Raw genomic sequence first — 21,343 nt, 5'->3', positions numbered from 1 at the left:
GAATCCAAGGGAGCTTCTAGGGCCAGCTGTCCGAGTTCCATGTGAAGATTTTTGCCGTGGATCAAATCTGATTCGATTTGCCTCTTTCAAAAGAGGAAATGAGTTTACTGTATAAAGATGGTTCATTTGGACTCGTAAGGGAGAAAGGAGGAAGAAATACCAGCACTCTTACCCCATAAAAGTGAACCTCTTAATTTTAGATTGTCTAATTCTTGCCAGTGCCACACAGCTCTTAGCACTGCTGCACTGGAAGGATCATAGCATAGTGCACGCTGGTACCGCCCCCTTTCCTCATCTTGCCCATCAGAATGTGGCCATGTCAATGATTGTGATGTTGCTGGAATCTGATGAGGCAATGATGTGCAGAAGAGGTTCTTTGATTATTACTTGTCTGTTATTTCAAATATGCTTATTTAAACTTGGTTGGCATCGGACAGACAACTGTCCTCGCCTTTGCCTGTATCTAACAAATATGTTTTGTTCTTCAGCAAGTGAAATCTATTGAGCGTTTCATTCGCCGGTTGGAGTTCCATGCCAGTAAGGTGAGTACTACTACTAATTATTTCTATAGTGCTACAAGATGTACAACAGCACTGTTCACAATCGGATAAAAAAAATGTCTGACTTGAATAGATTGTAAGCTTCATTGAACAGGGACTAAAAGGACAAATAAAGTATTATGGAGTTCCATTATTATGGAAATCATTAGGTGCATTGTCTCGTTACTGTTACGACAGAAGGCTGAAATTACAGTAGCGGCCCTGCCGTGCTCTGTCCATGCATTTTTGATCCTTGTGAATAGTGGCTTATCAGATCTGTGTGTTCCAGTTTGTCATGCGTACATCCCTCTCCCCAAATCGTTGAACTTTGGGCTAGTTATTGAAATATTCTATTGCATTAGTCTGCTTTAATATACATTACTTACTATAGATTCCATTTTATGTGGTGGGGCCTTGTTAATAGCATGTTAATTTGGCATTAGCGCACATTAACATGGTGGCACACTTTAACAACTCTAACCCTTTTTGTGGAATAATGTATGCTCTAGACCCCGTATAACGTGGCTTGATATAACAGTCAAGGGTTGGATCTTATTACCTATCACACTGTTAGACCGATAGAACATGGATTCAGTTAATGTGGTCCTATATCTTGAACCCCAATGTCCGTGTTATACAGGTCTACAGTGTATGTGGGGTTATACTGGATTTTCCTGTTGAAAACTGGTGGGTGATTTGGGGGGTGGGGGAGGGCACAATAGGGGGAGCAAATTTGGCAATTGTTTCCAAAAAAATGAGTGGGGATTTGAATTGAGGCATATTAGAATAGAATGTAAAAAATAAAAAAAACAACCCAAATAAGTGTAATAAATACAAGTTTAAAAAAATGTGTTGAATGTTAATTTTGTCAAAAACGTCTATATGTTGACATCAATGACTTTTCTAAAATGGCGCTGCACATGTTTAGTGGCGGCTACTAATTGTATAAATTCTCTATTTGTGGTTTTTCAGCTGCACTATAAAGAGAGCAACTTAAAAAATATCTCTAAACACCCAATCACTATGCATATAAAGAGCAATGTGATAATGTAGATTCCTGCATTTAGGGGTCCTTTTACCAAGCTGCGGTAAAAGGGGCCCTGTTCTAGTGGCAAGGGCTGTATTTGCCACGCGCTGAGGCCCTTTACCACAGTGGGTAAAAAGGCCGAAAAAAGAAATGGCCACGTAGTAAGATTTCACTTACTGCGTGGCCATGTGGGGGTGGGGGGGGGGGAGCGCTTCCCTCTACCCATTGAGGGTGGTGGTAAGGACTCCCATGCTAACCCGGTTCTAACCTGATTACCATGCTAACCCGGTTGTAGCCTGATTACCACCGGATTAGCGCCTGTGGAAATATTTTTTTTACCGGCGTCCACGTTGGGCCAGCAGTAGCTCCAGATTGGGCTTACCGCTGCTTTGTAAAATGGCCCCTTACTGCGCTTCTTGTGGTGTAAATGTACAGAATAGTAGCACTTATGTTTAAGTGTACACTTACTTTGACAGTGCCACCAGGGCACCCGAAGCGCTATTCTGTACCAGCACACCTAACTTAGAGCATAAATGCAAGGGGGGGCATACACAGATGGGGATTATGTGCCCTTCCACATTTAGGCGCATGCCAGCTTTGTGCTTGATGTAACTGGGGACATGCCAATTCTGGGTTATGCTAGTATTTTCTAATTTAACCTGGTCACACAGTTGATATTGTAGAATAGGCTGCTGCTGCCACCACATATTTTCGGGGCACTTAATGGAAGCATACAGTTGTAGAATTACCCCCATAGGGTTGGGGTAAAGTTAGGGTGGACCTGAGGATATGTAGAGGGGAGAGAATTCTATAAATAGGGCTCATAAATGGGAGCCGAAAGAAATTGTTGCTATGGGGGAAAGTCTATATATGGTGCCTAAAAACAACGCTGAAATCTGTGCTGACGAAGAGTATTCTACAATCTGCGCCTATGCTTAATTGATATGTCAGCGCCTAAAACTAGGTGCTATTTACACCAACGAAAACATGGCATAAGTCCCAGTCATAGATTTACGTGCACTAGGCCATATTCTTTAACTACATGTGTAAATTACAGAATGCTCATGAAATGCCCATTGCCCCACCCGTAACCACGCCCCTTTTTTGCCTGCGTGCATTAGTTTGGCGCACTTTGTTACAGAATACGCTTAGCAAGTTGTGTGCATAAATTCTAATTAGTGCCAATTAGTGCTCATTGTTGCTTGTTAAGTGATGTTATCAGCGCTCATTAGCTTGTTAAGTTACACGCATTGTTATAGAATCTGGTTGGATTTTGGCACGGATATCTAGGTGTGCAATATAGAATCTGGTACTGACAGACAGATTTATTTATTTATTTATTTATTTATTACATTTGTATCCCACATTTTCCCACCTCTTTGCAGGCTCAATGTGGCTTACAATACATCATGAGTGGTGGTAATATATTAGAAAGTAGATATATAGTGTTATAGAAGGATCTTGGGCAACATGATAATGAAAAAACATGATAGTAGTATAGCTATAGATGATATATATAGATGATAGTAGTATAATGATCAAAAGCCCTCGCTCTAAAATAGCACTGGAACAGCATGGGGCTTTACCCCGCACCGATGATCAGAGATAATTGCATGCAAATTTAAGCACGCAATTATCTCTGATCATGGGGTAGAAGTGCGGGAGAATTGTGCCTGAGCATGCGCTCAGCACAATCCTCCCGCACTTATTTGACAGGTCTGGGCTGTCAAAAGCTCAAACCTGTCAAACACAAGGGCTGGAGGTCCATGGGACCACCAGGCCCCAACTACCCCTTCCCTGAGCAACGGGGGCTGGAGGTCCGGCGGACCACTGGTCCCCCCCCCCCCCCCGACGATCCCCACGCCCCAGCAAAGGGTCCCTGGTGGTCCAGTGATCAATCCGGCCACCCCTCTCCCTATGGTGTTTAGCCCCACCCAGCGCATCCCAGGATACACTGGGCAGGGCTGGGCGCTGCCATTTTGTGGTGTCAAGGGAAGAGGAGGGAGGCAGGCTACCTTCCTCCTCTGACCCACAAGGTAGAGGGGTAGGGAGAGGGGGGTGGGTAGGTAGGAAGAGGGGGAGCGAATTGATCACTGGACCACTAGGGACCCTTTGCTGGGGGGTTGGGGGGCTGGAGACCCACCGGATCTCCAGCCCTCCCTGAACGTAGGGGGGGGATTGTCGGGGGGGGGGGGACAGGCGGTCCAGTGGACCTCCAGCCCACCTGTCGCTGGAGGGGGGGAGGGTTTGGTCGCCCACTGGGCCACCAGGGATTGGGTGCACATGTTGAGGGGAGTTAGGGGGGGCTGGAGACCCACCGGATCTCCAGCCCTCCCTGAACCTGGGGGGGGGGGCGGAGGTCCGCCGGACCTCCAGCCCCCAGTCGCTGGCAGGTTTGCCTTGTTGGGGGAAATGGGGGCCTGCCAGCATGCAAATGTATGCTGGACAGGGCTCACCATTCCTCCCCAATGATCTGCAAACCCTAACGCCAGCTTGGAGCTGGCGTAGTGTTTGCCGTGGCCAGCGATCCAATCTTTGGCGCGCTGGTCACTGATCATTGGGGATGAATATGTTTAGCCCTGTTTAGAATGCATTTGCATGCTAGTTGCGTTCAGAGCCCTCGAGTGCGTTGTTTCATGCGCTCGAGGGCTCTGATCATGGGGTGGCGGCAAATGCCGGCGCTAGTATGGCACTTACAGCCTCTAGCACTGGCATTTGCTTCTGATCATCCCCTTCTAAGCACTGATTCCCAAGCCTTACTTTGGGCGCCAGAACTGGGTGTAAATGCTGATGCCCAGGTTAGGCACACCTACCCAGTATTCTGTAACTACGTGCGTAATTTTTCAGAATGCCCCTGATGTTCCAGTTCTCCTGCCCTTCCCGTGTCCACGCCTCCTTTGGGAGTATGTGCTGTGGAAGTTAGGTCCCTTGTCAGATGCGTGTGCAAATTTTAATGTGTCAGTTGACATCAATAAGTGATTTGTTGGCACCAAATTATTGATGACTGTTAGCCAATTTTGCATGCACATCTCAACAGCTCATCCAAATTTGGGTGTCATATATAGAATCCAGGGGGTAGTGATGATTATTCAGGTGTTATACATGTAGTGAAGTGGTAGCCTGGAAAATAACTGTACTAAATTTAAACCACTTATAACAGCACACACATCCATGCATACATATGCACAGATACACACAGCTGAATATGTCTGGTATACATAAAAACAGCTGGCACCATTTAGCAGTTTACACATATATTTTATTGGGCCTGAGAAGTTATCTGGTAATTTATCTTTGCTCTGGTTCTCTGTATTTGGGGTGCTGTAGGGTCCCCTTCTTTCTCCCATTCTGTTTAACATAATAATGGCCCCCCCTAGGTAGATTTCTAGAGTTGCATGGCTTTAACCCCTTTATTTACACTGATGTTACACTTACCATTTATGGAGAACTTAAATGAAGTCCTGCCTAGAATTAAATCTGGCATAGATTTGATGGAATATTGGGCTGCTGCTTTCAAATTGAACCTAAACAGAGACAAAACCAAATTCCTAATCCTAAATCTGCTCACCTAATGACTAACAAATACTTCTCTATTGATAATGTCTTACCCTTTTTCTGCCACCTTGAAAATCCTGGGAAATAACTATCGACCAGTATTTATCTTTTGAACCACAGGTTTCTGTGGTAGTTCATAGTGCCTTTAATTCCCTATGGAGATTAAAAAATACTGGGGCCTTTCTTTTCAGATTCAGTATTTCATTCTTTAGTACTGTCCTTGGAGTTGTCCAAGTTTGATAACTCTAATGCTGTTTACTCAGGTTTGAAAATCTCATCGAAAAACTTGAAACAACCCAGAACACTGCGGCCCATCTTGTATGCAAAGCCCCTCAGCTTGCCAAATCAGCCACTCTTTTAATCAAGTTGCATTGGCTTCCTATAAATGCGACAGTCACCTTTTAAACTGTGCTTCCTTGTTTATCAAATTTTGTTCAGTCTTCTACCTGATTATATGCAACACTTGCTGCAATTACCATCACGCAATGCCCATCCTGCGTCGAGAGACTTTCTGCTTCTTCATTTTCCGAATTGTAAGAATGTCTGTTACAAATCAATTCATGATGCCAGTTTCTCATACCAAGCTATTAAGCAATGGAATTTCTTTCCAAAGTCAATTAGGCATGTTTCTGATTACCTGAACTTATGTAAATTGTTGAAAGCATTTTATTTAGTGAATTCCTTGCCACTGCTGACCATTATAATTCCCTTAGCTATTTTATCTTCAAATGAGTCATTTTGCTGCTGTAATGTTATACCTCTTATTGTCTTTTACTTTTGTTTAATCCTTATTGTACTTTGCTTTAAAGTTTGATGTAAGCCACATTGAACCCGAACTTGTTTGGGGTTATGTGGGGTATGTATGTATAAACAAATAGCCATGCCTGCTGTCAAAAACATAAAAAGTAAAATGCATCTAGCACTGCATTTGAATATTGATCTGCTTGGTGTTTGAAGGCAGCTTAAAAGGTTGGGAAGTTAGACCAATATCAGACAGACTTTTCTACCGTCTGGGTTGAATAAATGGCAAAAACAAATCAGGATCAAGGCTGGATGGGCTTCGATGGCAACTCCAGTAGTTGGGAAGTCCTGGTCCTACGTCCCTAGTCTGTGCCCCAAAATTGGCAGGGAGAGACAGATTAAGAGGCATATTTTCAAAGCAGTTTACATTTACACAGCTACATATTAACCTAAGGAACTTTCTAAGTCTAAGTGCTTTGAAAATGAGCCCTCAGGAAGCGGGACCTGCACAGAGTGCCAGACAACCCTGGCCACCTTGTTGGGCAGATTGGATGGACTGTGCAGGTCTTTTTCTACCAACATTTACTATGTTGAAATTCAGAATATATATTGGGCTCCCTTTTTTTTTTTTATCTCCTCATCTCGAGGCAGATGCATATTACTCCTCTTATTACTGTTCTTGGCGGAATTTGCCATCTCCACATCTGTAGACACATCTATGCATAGCCGCTGAGAGGGGAGGGGGGGGGGACAAAATTCCCCGGGCCTCCAAGGGGGGCCCAGTGCCGTAGTCCCATCCGCCCTCCGTCGTCGACCATCTGCCACCGGGCCGGGCCCCCTGCATTGAAATCACAGCACCTCTCAGCTCCATGTGAAAGCGCTGCAGGGCAGCAGATCGCCTCCCTCCGGGCCTCCTTCCCTCCCAGTGTCCCGCCCTCGTCTGACGTAACTTCCGCGAGGGCGGGACACAAGGAGGGAAGGAGGGCCGAAGGGAGGCGATCTGCTGCCTGCAGCGCTTTCACACGGAGGTGAGAAGTGCTGTGATTTAAATGCAGGGGTCCTGGCCCGGTGGTGGACTGGGGGGGGGGGAGGGGGGAGCGGTGGCGGGGCCCCGGGGGCGGCCTTGCCCCGGGCCCAGCCCAGTCCCTCGGCAGTCCTGCATCTATGCAGCAGTCCCCTGCTTTCCAATGTTATGACTGCTTCCCTCCCCCCTGCACACTCAGGTGTACAGCACTCCTTGCTATCCCAAATCATTGGACAGCTCATGGATACTGTTAAACTGCTTCTTTACTTTTTATTTATTATAAAAGATCACATCCTTGGCTTCATAGTCCACTTTTTCTAAGCACTATAGATGGGGAATGCAGGTATTAAATAATCTTTTTGCAAAGCATGTCTCTTTAAAGATGTAACAAAATATCCACAAATGAAAATAAACAAAAACATGGGGAGTTCTTACCCATAGATATTAACTGCACACCAGAGATGAGGCCTCTACATGACATGCAAAGATGACACATTTTCTCCAAATCAGTTTTTCCTATTACATAAGTAGTTCTATTTTGATTGTTTTAAATTTAGTTGTACCAAATTGTCTTAAATTTACCCTCAAAACTTCTATTCAAATAAACAGCTTTTTCCTTTGGAATGATTTTCACTAGTAGGGTGGGCAGATTTCGAATTGGAAATGTGACAGCATCAGACATGCTACCTTTTGATCTTTTTTTTTTTCTTTTGTGTGTGTGTGTGTGTGTGTGCTTTTAAATGAAGTTATTTGTCATGGAAGGGCCAGTTATAAGATAAGCTTTTCCTCCTCCTCCTCTTCCTTCTCCGTTTCCTGCTTCTTGCAGTGACTGGTCCTGTGGGGCCTTGGAGTTCTTGGGCAGCACGAATGTCCCTGCACTGCATCTGGCAGGAATGAAATGTTACTATTGGCAGCAAGTTACTGCCAGCTCTGGGCAGAGGTTTAGGATTATAGCTTTTTAAGCAGACCCAGTGGGTTGTTCAGATGTGTTCAGTCATAAGTAACCCTTTCTCTGCTCCCTGCATAAAAATGGTCAGATGACTAGACCTCTGTTGCTGTCTCACTCTCTCCCTCTTCTGGTTTAATTTTTCTTTTGCTGCGAAGTACCAAGAAATTTACCAATCTGACTGCCCCATGACTGTAACAGATTATATCAGACTTAAATTGTAAAGAAAAAAAAAGGCCAGAAAATTGCCTTTGTGGTAAAGAATTCTAGAAAGTGTTAGGTTGTAAGTATAGCACTAAGTTTTAAAAATGTCAAATTAAGCGCATGGATTTTCTTTCTTTTTTTTTGGAAAGCATTAAAAATATACTGCAAACAAATTTCATTGTAGATACATAGGAGAAATTATAACTAAATCTAATAGTGCTGTACTGGTAACATAATTCCAGTCTGTAATCTGTGTTAGTCTGGTTCCCAGCCAGAGATCAGTGTTCAAAAGCAGGAGTTAAGTGCCCAAGAAGTGATCCCTAGCAGAGAAGACAATATGCTAAACCCAAAGGTATCACCTAATTCTTTTCTCCTTTTATAAAGTTCAGGAAAAGCCCCTACATTGGTGGGAAGCTGTGTAAGCAATGTAGATAATTAGATAAGGAGCTTTTCTGAAGTTAGTGTGCCCTGTAATCTGCAGGGCCACCGAGAGGAATAGCTGGGCCCAGGGCAGAACTGGACCAACACAAGCCACCCCCCCCCCCCCCCCAAACTCACAGTGCAGCTCTCGCCCGCCCTCTTATCGTTCTGTGTTTGCCTCCAAGGGAGGTCCCGGGCCCAGTGCCAGCAAGCTACTTCCTGCTGTCATGGTCGTGGTCTGTCCTCTCCTGCTTCTGTCTGTGCTGGGAGTCAGGACCCAGATGATTGTATTAACGCAATATTGCACTAATGCAATCATATGGGTCTTGGGCGGCACACAGGAGCAGAAGAGTACAGACCCAGAAGCAGAGAACAGGAAGTAGCTTTTAGGGCCCAGCTCCCACCTTGGAGGCCAGGCCCGGGGAATTTTGCCCTCCCTACCCCTCCCCTCCTTTGGCGGCCCTGGTAATCATACTAACCAGTTTATCTCTTTGAACCTCAGGCTGAGAATGAGGGAAGCCAGTGTTCAGCTGTTCCCCACTGGCAGTTTGTGATCTTGACCAAATCACTTGGGGGGCCGTTCTATAACCGTACACCCCAAAGATGTGCAGTGGGAGCCTATTTTATAAAAGCATTTGGGCACCCAGATTCCATTGTAGAATACTAGTGTAACCCTGTATCAGCACACCATAATTCATGCATCCCTAGTTAACTAGCCATAGACCTGCATAACTGCAGGTGCCTAAATGCAGAAGGGACACGTGTGCAGTATTCTGTAAGTGGGACCCCTGCTCATGTGGAAGACCCCTTGCATTTACATGCTATGCCACTTATCTCCAGTTCCCTAAAGTGTTGGCTTAGACCAGAGCTTCTCAACCCGGACCTTGGGACACACCTATCCAGTCAGGTTTTCAGACATGAGATAAATTTGCATACAATGGAGGCAGTGCATATGCAAATTTACCTCATGCATATTCATTGTGGGTGTCCTGAAAATTTGACTGGCTAGGTGTGTCCCAAGGACTGGCTTGAGAACCACTGACTTAGATTATAAGCTGTTTGGTAAAGGGGCTCTTGTACCTGAATTAAAATGTACTGTATGTCATCTTGAACATTATTTGGCAAGACAGGTTTTTTTTTTTAATAGGTTTAGCTCATGCCGACTCAGTGGTAGCTCGGAGCAAATTACATGTTGAATATAGTAGGGATTTCCCTGTCGTTAAGACAGCTTGCAATCAGTTTTGTACCTGAGGCAGTGGAGGGTGGTGCGACTTGCCCAGGTCACAGGGAACCCTGGAAGAAGCAGGATTTGATCCACGGCTTACCTGGATCTGAGCCCAGACTCTACATACTAGGCTGCTACTCCATTCCTATTTGTTTATAAAGTTCAGGAAATTTCCCCAAATTTGGCAGAAAGATAAGTATTATGACATGTGGAGGGGCATAATCGAACGTCGCCAGCCAAATAGATCGTCGGCGATCTATGTTGGCGCCGGCGCTACAGCTGGCTGGAACCATATTATCGAAAAAGATGGCCGGCCATCTTTTTTTTCGATAATACGGTTTAGCCCGGCCAAATGCCGTGGAGTTCGCCAGGTTTGAGATGGCCGGGTTTGTTTTTCAGCGATAATGGAAAGTTATGTCGGCCATCTCAATCCCCGGCCAAATTCAAGACATTTGGCCTTGGGGAGGACCCAGCATTTTTAGTGCACTGGCCTCCCTGACATGCCAGGACACCAACCAGCCACCCTAGGGGTCACTGCGGTGGACTTCAGAAAAGCTCTCACGTGCATAGCTCCCTTACTTTGGGAGCTGAGCCCCCCAAACCCACTACCCACAAATGTACTGCACCCACTAAAATTGCTCCAGGACCTGCATATAGCCTCTAGGACTTATTGCTGCTGTATAACTTTGGCACACCAGTTCACACCTGAAGAATAATCTCTCTGAAAAAGTCCTTTCTTGAAATAACCACGTTTACTCACAGTTAACTGCAGATCAGAGGTTGTGCCCCACTAGCAAAGAGTCCCCTGGTACTAAGATTAGCAGTAGGTCAGAGCTGGCACAATGGTGTACAATGCCCTCTTTCAGCACCATTCAAGGTAAGAACTACATTCTCTAACGTGGGTAACACAGGAAAGGGAACTAAAACTGGCTTACAAAAATGGCCACTAACGCATGGACTACAACAGGAAACAAAACAGGGCACACTCTGACCCAGTTAGCAGGGGGGAAAAGCACCATGGGAGTAGAGCCCAGTACCCTACACCCACCACAATGCATTGCTAATGTGACTCTGCAGGGCACCTAACAGAAAAGGTGTCACACTCACCCGAGAGCCACATCGCAACCAAGGAAAGGCTGTCTGAGGATACAACACATTCTGCTGTCATGGAGGTGGGTACGGCATTTGAGGCTGGCAAAAACGGTTTTTAGTTTTATTTTTTAGTTTGGAAGGGGGTTGGTGACCACTGGGGGAGTATGGGAAGGTCATCCCCGATTCCCTCCAGTGGTCATTTGGTCAGTTGGGGCACCTTTTTGAGGCTTGGTCGTGAAAATAAAAGGACCAAGTAAAGCCGGTGAAATACTGCTTAACGCCGCTTTTTTTTTTCCATTATCGGTGAAAGCCGGCCATCTGGTAGCCACGCCCATGCCCGCCCATGTCCCGCCTTCGCTAATCTACTGACATGCCCCATTGAACTTTCACCGGCGAAGCGATGGGAAAGCGGCGATGCTGTCAAAAATGCCGCTTTCCATTATACCAATTTCGCCGCTTTTCCAAAATCGCCGGCCATCTCCCGATTTATGTCAGGAAATGGCCGGCGATCACTTTCAAAAATAAGCTGGATAGGCTTTTCCATAGTTAGTTTGCCTGTAATCTGAAATACCCATTTCTTTTCTGCAGTATAGCTCTTTTTCAACCCCCCCCCCCCCCCCCCCCCAGAAGTAGGATCTCATACTGTTTTTCATATTTAGTCACAGGCTTTCATTTTTCAGATTCTGTGTAACTGTTGGGTAGCCTAGTATAAGAGCTCCATAGGCAAGAGGACACCAATTTTATATTTCAAATGTCTGTGGATTTTCCATAAAGGTTAAGGCGACGAAACAGTGTGACAAGGCGGTGGCCGTAGCGAGAAGGTTGCTAGGCTGTATAGAGAGAGGTGTGACCAGCAGAAGAAAAGAGGTTTTAATGCCCCTGTATAAGTCGTTTGTGAGGCCCCACCTGGAGTATTGTGTTCAGTTTTGGAGGCCATACCTTGCTAAGGATGTAAAAAGAATTGAAGCGGTGCAAAGAAAAGCTACGAGAATGGTATGGGATTTGCGTTACAAGATGTAGGAGGAGAGACTTGCTGACCTGAACATGTATACCCTGGAGGAAAGGAGAAACATGGGTGATATGATACAGACGCTCAAATATTTGAAAGGTATTAATCCGCAAACAAACCTTTTCAGTAGATGGGAAGGCGGTAGAACTAGAGGACATGATATGAGATTGAAGGGGGGCAGACTCAAGAAAAATGTCAGAAAGTATTTTTTCACGGAGAGAGTGGTAGATACTTGGAATGCCTTCCCGCGGGAGGTGGTGGGGATGAAAATGGTAGTGGAATTCAAGCATGCGTGGGATAAACATAAAGGAATCCTGTTCAGAAAGAATGGATCCTCAGAAGCTTAACCGAGATTGGGAGGCGGGGCTAGTTCCCCAGGCTGAGCGAGGTGCAGGCCGTTACGTTTATTTTGTGGTGCCTCGGAAAGGAGGATCTTTCAGACCGGTGCTCGACTTGCGCAAGGTAAACGAGTGCTTGAGAGTGAGGCATTTCCGCATGGAAACTCTGCGTTCAGTGATTGAGGCGGTGCAACCGGGGGAGTTTCTTACTTCACTAGACCTCGAGAGGCATATTTGCATATTCCAATTTGGCCTTCTCATCACCGATTCCTAAGCTTCACAATTCTGGGGCAGCAGTTTCAGGCTCTGCCATTTGGACTGGCCACAGCACTGCGCACCTTTTTGAAGGTGATGGTGGTGGTGGTGGCTGCATTTCTGCGGAAACAGGGAATCAGAGTCCATCCGTATTTGGACGATTGGCTAATCCAGGTGAATTCCGAACAAGAGAGCCGGCTGGCCATAGCTCGGGTTATCGAGATTCTTCAGGCCCTTGGTTGGGTCGTTAATTTTCCCAAGAGCCGGCTGATCCCCTCTCAGTCACTCGATTATTTGGGAGTGTCCTTCAACACAGCGCTGAGCTGCGTTTTTCTTCCCGACGACCGGCGGTTCAAATTGCAGTCTCACACTCTTCGTTTGCTTCGGCTTCCTCGCCCCCGGGCTTGGGATTATGTTCGGTGCTTGGGTTGATGGCAGCCACCTTGGAAGTGGTGCCATGGGTGAGATTTCACATGAGGCCTCTGCAGCATGCCATGCTCAGTTGGTGGTCTCTGATGTCTCAGGAATATCAGCGACACCAGGAGCAGCATGTCTTGGTGGCTATCCCAAACCAATCTGCGGCGGGGGATGCCACTCGCTACCTCTCAATGGATTCTGGTGACCACTGATGCCAGTCTCTCGGGATGGGGGGCACACTGCCTTCAACACTGTGCTCAGGGCTGTCGATGATGCTGGAGTCCAGTTGGTCCATCAACCGTTTGGAGTTGAGGTCCGTTCGAAAAGCCTTTCTAGCTTTCCACGCAATTCTGGAGAGGCGCGCTGTGTGAGTGCTGTCGGACAATACGACTGCGGTGGCCTATATCAACCGGCAAGGCGGCACCTAAAACTGACATTTGCACGCAGAGGCGGCAGCCATTCTGTCTTGGGCAGAGCAACATCTTCTGTTCATGTCGGCGGCACACATTGCCGGGGTAAGTAGTGTACAGGCCGATTTTCTCAGTCGTCATTCTCTGTATCCAGCGGAATGGGAACTGGCGACAGAAGTGTTTCAGCAGATCTGTCTCAAGTGGGGCACTCCTCGAATCGACCTCAAGGCATCCAGCAAGAATTCCAAAGTGAAGCAGTTCTTCAGCAGGCGAAGGGAGCCTGGCTCCACAGGGCTGGACGCTCTAGCGCAACCGTGGCCGTTGTTCTTGCTTCTCTATGTGTTTCCTCCTTGGCCCTTGATCGGACGGGTTCTTCATGAGATTCGATGCCACCCAGGTTGGGTGATTTTGATAGCACCGGACTGGCCGCGACGTCCTTGTTATGTGGATCTGATTCAGATGCTAGTAGAATCTTCCTTCCGTCTTCCTCCGCTGCCGAACCTACTTCATCAGGGTCCGGTAGTTATGGAAGGTCCTTGCCACTTTGGTCTTATGGCCTGGCTCTTGAAAGGGCAAAATTGAGGAAGAAGGGATATTCTGACGAGGTCATTGCAACTTTGCTGCGCGCTCACAAGCGATCTACGACTACGGCTTATGTGCGAGTGTGGTGGACTTTTGAGGTGTGTTGTGCAGGCCATTCTTGATCAGCCTTTCAGGCGTCCGTTTCCCAATTGCTTGCCTTCTTGCAGGAGGGATTGAAGAAAGGACGCACTTACAATTCCCTGCGGGTTCAAGTGGCAGCGCTAGCATGTTTTCGGGAACGTGTGGCAGGTTCGTCATTGGCAGCTCATCCGGATGTGGGCCATTTTTTGTGGGGGGCCTTTCACTTTTGTCCTCCGTTGCGTAGTCTGTGCCCTTTCTGGAGTTTGGGATTGGTACTGCGGGCCTTGCAGGTGGCGTCATTTGAACATATTCGGCAAGCCTCTCCTAAAGATCTTACTCTCAAGACTGTGTTTTTGGTAGCCATGGCGTCTGTGCGTAGAGTGTCCGAGCTTCAGGCCCTCTCGTGTTGGGATCCTTTTTTGCAGTTTTTGGAGTCTGGGGTTACCATTCAGACGGTTCCGTCGTTCCTGCCTAAGGTGGTTTCAGCGTTTCATATCAACCAGCCTCTGTTTCTTCCTTCTGGAGGGAGGATTGCCCGGAATCTTTCCGGCAACTGCGTTGTTTGAATGTTAGTCGCGTTCTGTTGCAGTATTTACAGATGTCGAACGAGTTTCGGTGTTCAGATAACTGTTTTGTTCTTTTGGCAGGACTGCGGAGAGGTTTTCCAGCGTCCAAGGCCACCATTGCTTGCTGGCTTAGGGAAGCAATTATCTCTGCTTACATTCTGGCCGGGAAGTCTCCACCAGAAGTTTTGAAGGCGCATTCCACGCGGGTACAGGCCTCTTCCTGGGCAGAAACGTCTTTGTTTTCGGTCCTGGAAATCATCTGGGCAGCTACTTGGGCTTCTCACCTGTCGTTTGTGAAGCATTATAGGCTTGATGTGGCAGCCCATAACGATGCTAGTTTTGGGGCGGCAGTTCTCTCTCAAGGAACGGTGGCTTTCCACCCGGTTTAGGGATCAAGCAATCCCACCAGTTCCTGGATTCATCTGCTGCTGAAGCTAAGGAAGGAATTATTAGGGCTTACCTGATAATTTTCTTTCCTTTAGTCACAGCAGATGAATCCAGGATCCCTCCCTGGTTTCATGCTGTGTATATTTGATCAGAAGCTAGAAAAAGAAGAGTTCCATGTTTCATGTGTTAGTTTGTCAGTGTTTCAGTGAGTGTTTTGTTGTGAGTAAAGTTTCGATTCTGTGTGCTTTTCTCTGCTTTGGAATGAGTGATATACTAAAGAGGGAAGGACCTGGGATCCCTGGGTCACTGCCTTCTTTCAGTGTTCTCTATCTCCACCTGCTGGTAGACAGATACAACCCACCAGTTCCTGGATTCATCTTCTGCGACTAAAGGAAAGAAAATTATCAGGTAAGCCCTAATTTTTCCATACCTCCCCCCACCCCATGCTACTCAATCCAAGCCGTAACCCAAATTAGGCAAAAAATCCTTAATTATGAAGGCGACTGTGAGCCACTGGAGTTGGGGAGTTTCAAAAGTGCTTCCAGCAAGATTGAAATTGATGGCCAGGTGTGGAGTCCGTCAAAGTAAACAAGTGTCTTTCCTTAGCAGCTGATCGGCACTGTAGGAGGCTCCTCTTCAAGCCACTTTTGTAGGATACATTTCTTCAGCAGTAAACTAGAGCGTTTAACAAATCCCAAGAAGACCCTTGGCGACGGCCGCACGAAACTCACAGAATCAAACAACATAATAGCTGTTGGACTTCACCACCATCTCCAAAGGTGACCCACATTTGGTGATAGATCCCCAAAAGACATTATCCTTGGGCAACTCCAAAACATGTGGCCTAAAGTTGCCTTGTCTTGTGAACACTTCAGACATCATCAGGTGGAGCTTGGCTAAAAAGGCTCTATGAGAGGATACATACAATCTCAACAGAAATTTATATTGCATTTCTCTATGCAAATGATCTCTTGTAAGAGCCCCCCTATGATGCACACATCTTTTAAATTGTCCTTCAGGTAAGGAGATTCCCCTATTGACATTCCATTTCCCCACATAATGTGTCTAATTATGTTCAGGTACAAATTCTCTAAGAGGCATAAGCGATTTGAGCATCTAACTAGTAGACTTCTGTAAGAGATTCATGAACGGATAAAGTGCCCCAGGTGGCAGTGAGGCCACGTAGTGCCGCAGCTGACAATATTGAAATGGAGCTCAAGCCCCCAAATGATATTCCTCTTATAGATCAGCTAAGGGTTGCATCTTACCCTCATCAGTTATCACATGCAAAAGATATTTAACACCTCTAGCAACCCAGTAATCAAAGGCCCCATCAGACAATCCTGGAAGAAAGGCTGCGTTCTTGACTAGGGGCAAAAGGTGTGACCTGAGAGGTTCATATTTAACATCTTTGCTACCTTCCTTCACACAGCCTGCAATGGAGTGTAGAAAAGGGTGCAAGCACCATGGGGTCCCAAATTAATAGATTTTGAATGCAAAAGATAACTAAAATGCTAGGGGCTACCTAGACCAAATCTCCACTTCACGCACAGAGAAAAAAGATGTATCTCTAAACCAGTCTGATATATGGCGCATGCCACTAGCCAAAGAAAATAGGTGGAGATCTAAAAGACCCAATCCCTCTTTGTCTTTTGGTTTATATAAGACCACAAAAGGCAAGCGTGGACGCTTCCCTCTCCATAAAAAAATTATGTAACGAGATTCTGTAGTTTTACCAGCTATATAAGAAAGTAAAACAGGTAATATCTGCAAAACATATAAACACTGCAAATGCAAAATTCTGCCACAATTGTAGATTATGGGATAAGTGAGACACCAGAGGATTAATATTCAAAGACTCTTCAAGTCTTGGGGAATAATAATACTTAAGTGATGGCATCTGAGGCCCATTGCAATGGAAGGGGCCCCACCCATGATTGACGGACCTTTGCCTGTAAGGGAAGGGCAACTGATTTTGCTAAGTTTAAAGAACCCCCCCCCCCCCCAAATTCTGCAATTACACTAAGTACTGTAGACAAAGAATTAACTGGGTCCACCAATGTCAGCAATAGATTGTCTGCATAGGCTAATAGTTTCAAGATATCTTTGCCTAAGCGGAGACCCTGTATGTCAGCATCAATCTGCAACGTGAGTAATAAGGGCTCCAAGTATAACGCAAATAAAAGGGGAGATAAAGGGCAACCCTAATGGCTGCCCCGTTCAACAGCAAACCTCTCCGTACACATCCCATTCACCAAAACCAATGTCGTCGGTGAGGTGTACAGCAACTGTATGGCCTCATAAAACCAGCGGACCTGATCAAACACTTTTTCAGCATCCAGGCCCACCAGCAAACCCAGTACCCCGTCCATCTGAGCAATTGACATTGCTAGTAAAGCTTTTTGTATATTAGCTACCGAATGACGTCTGCTATCAAAACCCACTTGATGTTGTCCCACCAGACTGGGCAATAAACACGATAATCTAGTAGCAAGTATACGAGCTAAAATTTTTATATCAACATTTAGTAATGAAATAGGTTAGTAAGATTCACAAAGGGTGCCCAACTTACCTGGCTTAGGGATTAGAGCAATCAATGCTTCATTAGCATAGGGTGAAAAATGGCTTCACGTAAACATGCTTCATAATAAGAATGTAAAGGGGCTATAATCTGCAGTGCTAGTAATTTAAAAAATTCAGAGAAAAAGCCATCCTGCCCTGGGGTTGAATGACACTTCAGCCACCTAATGCACTGTTGTATTTCTTTAGCCTGCCATGGAAGAAGGAGACCCTCCCCGCTGCTCGGACGATAATCTAGACAGTGCCGAGTCCTCTAAATCGTGGACCTGTGGACCAGACTGTTCACCTGGGGCTGCATAGAATGATTGATTGGAAATGTTGAAAAAATCTGGTGGCAATATCAGAATTTTTATTAAAGATACAGCCGGAAGGTGAATGTAATACAGGAATATACCAGGAACCATAATGATTTCTAGTAAACCGGGCTAATAATTTTCTTGATCTATTCCCGAATTTAAAAAAAATTAGAATTTCTGATAAATTAACATCTTCTTTGTTCACTCATGAATTAGTGAATTAAGGGCAGTTTGAATGACCAAAAAGGCCTCATGTGAGGCTTGAGTAGGCGACTGGACATATAACTTCTTTGCTAACGTAAGTTTACGTTCCAAATATAAAATACCCTGACCTATTCTGTAGCCAGAGAACGTCTTTGGCTGCCGCCCAAAAGACCAGTGCATCATCCAAATGCTGTGAATTAAAAGCCGCATACGCCTGCCGCTTAGAGAGCCTTAAACGAGGGGCCATCATACAAATAAGCAGGGAAGCACCAAGTACCAGGAGATGATGGCGGGGAGCCGAAAACCAGTTTCAGTTTAATAAAGGAGTGGTCTGAGATCTCCTGAGGACCAATCTCAACACTTGAACTGCTTGAAAAAAGAACCTCAAGACCAGAATGTAGTCTATCCGAGATCAAGTCCCATGTGTATGGGATAAATGTGTATAATCTTTTTCAGTCAGGTCAAAGACATCACGGATCTACCATATCCAATGCAGAACACAAAAGATGGACCCCCCCTCCCCCACTTTTCACTGTGCTCTTTCAGACTGCATGACCTCCAGAGTGGTCCAGTTGAAAATCTAAGACCCGATTCTAGTCACCCACCACCAACAGAGGATGAGCTAAATCAAAACTGCCCACCCTAACAAGCTTTGTAAAAAAAAAAAAAAAAAAAAAAAAAAAAGGAGTGATCATAAACATTTGGCAAATAGAATATAATACCACAAAAAGTAACCTGTAATAACAGGGATCGTCCCTGTGTATCTTTGCAAATATTTTTAACTGAGCAGGGCAGAGTTTTCTAAAAAAAGAACACCGCCCCTCCCTTTTTGTAGAATGCTGATGAAAAGAAAACCTCCCATCAAGTTCAGATGTTCTTGATCCATAAGTCTAGTTTCTTGCAGACATGCAATATTCGCATAATGATGCTGCAAGAGAGTCAAAATCTTAGATCTCTTAATTGGGGATGAAATTCTTAATACATTCCAAGATAGCAAAGTCAGAGAGCTACCACCCACGATTGGTTGCTTGCTGGCTGTGGTAAAATTTCAATAATTTTACTACCCTCCTTGGCATCCCGGCCTCCACTCAGGAAAGAATCGAGCATGCTACAAACATCCACCCACCATACCAAGACTACACGCCCTCCATTCAGTCACCATAAACACCACAGTCACAGCTTGAAAAATGGTACTACAAGAAATACACAATGCAAATTCCCCAGGAGCAAATGTTCCCCATCCCACTTTTGCAGGGATATAAATGGACCTGTTTAAAATGCTCCCCTGAGTGATGCAGATGTTGTCCACTTGGGAAGCCCACTCTGCTTTTTTGACAGTGAAGCGGAGGAAGTAGTTTTGGATGGTTTGGGAGCCCTTTGTACAAAGTCTTTCTCCTAGGGTACATAGAGGGGCATAATCGAATGAAAACATCTATCTCCATGGGCGTTTATCTCCAAGAACGGGTCCGTGAAGGGGCGGACCAAACCGTATTTTCGAAAAAAATAGACGTCCATGTTTTATTCGACAATTTGTGAGCTGGGCGTTTTTGCTTTTCAGCGATAATGGACAATGAAAGCGCCCGGCTCAAAAACGAATAAATCCAAGGCATTTGTTCATGGGAGGGGCCAGGATTTGTAGTGCACTGGTCCCCCTCACATGCCAGGACACCAACCGGGCACCCTAGGGGGCACTTTTACAAAAACAAAAAAAAAAAGGTAAAAGAGCTCCCAGGTGCATAGCACCCTTCCCTTGTGTGTTGAGCCCCCCAAATCCCCCTCAAAACCCACTGCCCACAAGTCTACACCATTACTATAGCCCTAAGGGGTGAAAGGGGGCACCTACATGTGGGTACAGTGGGTTTGGGGGGGTTGGACGACTAAGCATTAAGCAGCACAATTGTAACAGGTAGGGGGGATGGGCCTGGGTCCACCTGCCTGAAGTCCACTGCACCCCCTAACAACTGCTCCAGGGACCTGCATACTGCTGCCAGGGAGGTGGGTATGACATTTGAGGGTGAAAATAAAAAGTTGTGAAACATCATTTTTTGTGGTGGGAGGGGGTTAGTGACCACTGGGGGAGTCAGGGGAGGTCATCCCCGATTCCCTCTGGTGGTAATCTGGTCATTTAGGGCACTTTTTGGGGCCTTATTCGTGAAAAAACAGGGTCCAGGAAAAGTGTCCTAAATTCTAGCTACAAACGCATACTTTTTTTTTCCATTATCGGCGAAAGGCGCCCATCTCTGTTCGGGTGATAACCATGCCCCAGTCCCGCCTTCACCACGCCTCCGACACGCCCCCGTCAACTTTGTACGCTTCCGCGATGGAGTGCAGTTGAAAACGTCCAAGTTCGGCTTTCGATTATACCGTGTTATTCGTTTTTGTGCGATAAACGTCCATCTCCCGATTTAGGTCGGAACTTGGGCGTTTTTCTCGTTCGATTATAAGCAGGATAGTCTCACTTAATGACCTGCCCTTGTAAATATTGCTTTGATAATGTTCTGGCCCCTGACCTCATGATGGGGACTTTCTGTTAAAATGGGAGGGGGTGGTGGGGAAGGGAGGGAGAAATTTGTTAAAATGGTTGATGATAGATCTTGCCATTGTTGTTTTATGTTTTTTTTTCACTGCTGCCTTTATTGTACTTGCTGGTTAGTGGCACCTAATCACAACACCTCTACTCAGGAAATCTAGACTACCCCAACTTGACATTTCGTCCTTTAGATTGTAAGCTCTTCTGAGCAGGGACCGTCCTTAGTTATTAATTTGTACAGCGCTGCGTAATCCTAGTAGCACTCTAGAAATTTTAAGTAGTAGTATGGTGTCATCAATAAAAAAAAATGTTGAAACCTAAAATGTTCCCCTGAACCCCGGTCCCTATTGTCAAATTAAGGTCAGCAAGAAACAATATTTGCTAGGGTGGTCACAATTGCATGGCAACAAATAAGTGATGAGTGATAGACATGAAATGCCCAGACCATTCAAGTAGTCTGTGCTTCAGATGAGGACAGCACGTTTAGAAATTCCTGGGCAGATGTGCTCGATTTCAGCACCTTCCAGTGCTCACTGTGAAACACTTTGAGCTGTGTGGGGTACAGAAACAGAAATCGGACTTGTTTAGCCATCAGTGTGGCGCAAATCAGATAATATAGTTTCTGCTTCTCCTTGAGCATGGGAGAGTAATCTTGAAAGATCTTAATAGGAGTCCCCTCATATTGTAACGTATCGCGTTTGTTCTTATATTGTCGCAAGATTTCCACCTTGTGGATATAGTTATGCAGCTTTGCAATCAACATGCAAGGTCTCAGATCCCTGGGACTTCTCTGGCTAAGCTGATGTGCAGGTTCCAGTTTAATAGGCCCAAGATTTTCCTGCATTGGAAACTCAACCGCTAACCAGTCCAACACAGGGAGAAGGCGAGGGTTCGTCACCATTTCAGGAATGCTCA

At 45.7% G+C, this 21,343-nt stretch overlaps 1 protein-coding gene across 1 annotated transcript in view; it reads left to right on the top strand.

The window, feature by feature from the left end:
- The window catches only part of RIPOR1 (RHO family interacting cell polarization regulator 1), a 203,455-nt gene that overhangs the window by 75,797 nt on the left and 106,315 nt on the right, over positions 1-21,343 (top strand). Inside the window, 1 exon segment of the mRNA XM_030203645.1 lies at positions 489-542. Within this exon segment, the coding sequence (XP_030059505.1) occupies positions 489-542 (54 nt within the window).

This window comes from Microcaecilia unicolor, chromosome 5 (genome assembly GCF_901765095.1).
Source record: "Microcaecilia unicolor chromosome 5, aMicUni1.1, whole genome shotgun sequence".
NCBI classification, from domain to species: Eukaryota; Metazoa; Chordata; class Amphibia; order Gymnophiona; family Siphonopidae; genus Microcaecilia; species Microcaecilia unicolor.
The sequence above is the reverse complement of the archived record's forward strand: the minus strand, read 5'-3'. Positions and strand labels throughout refer to the sequence as shown.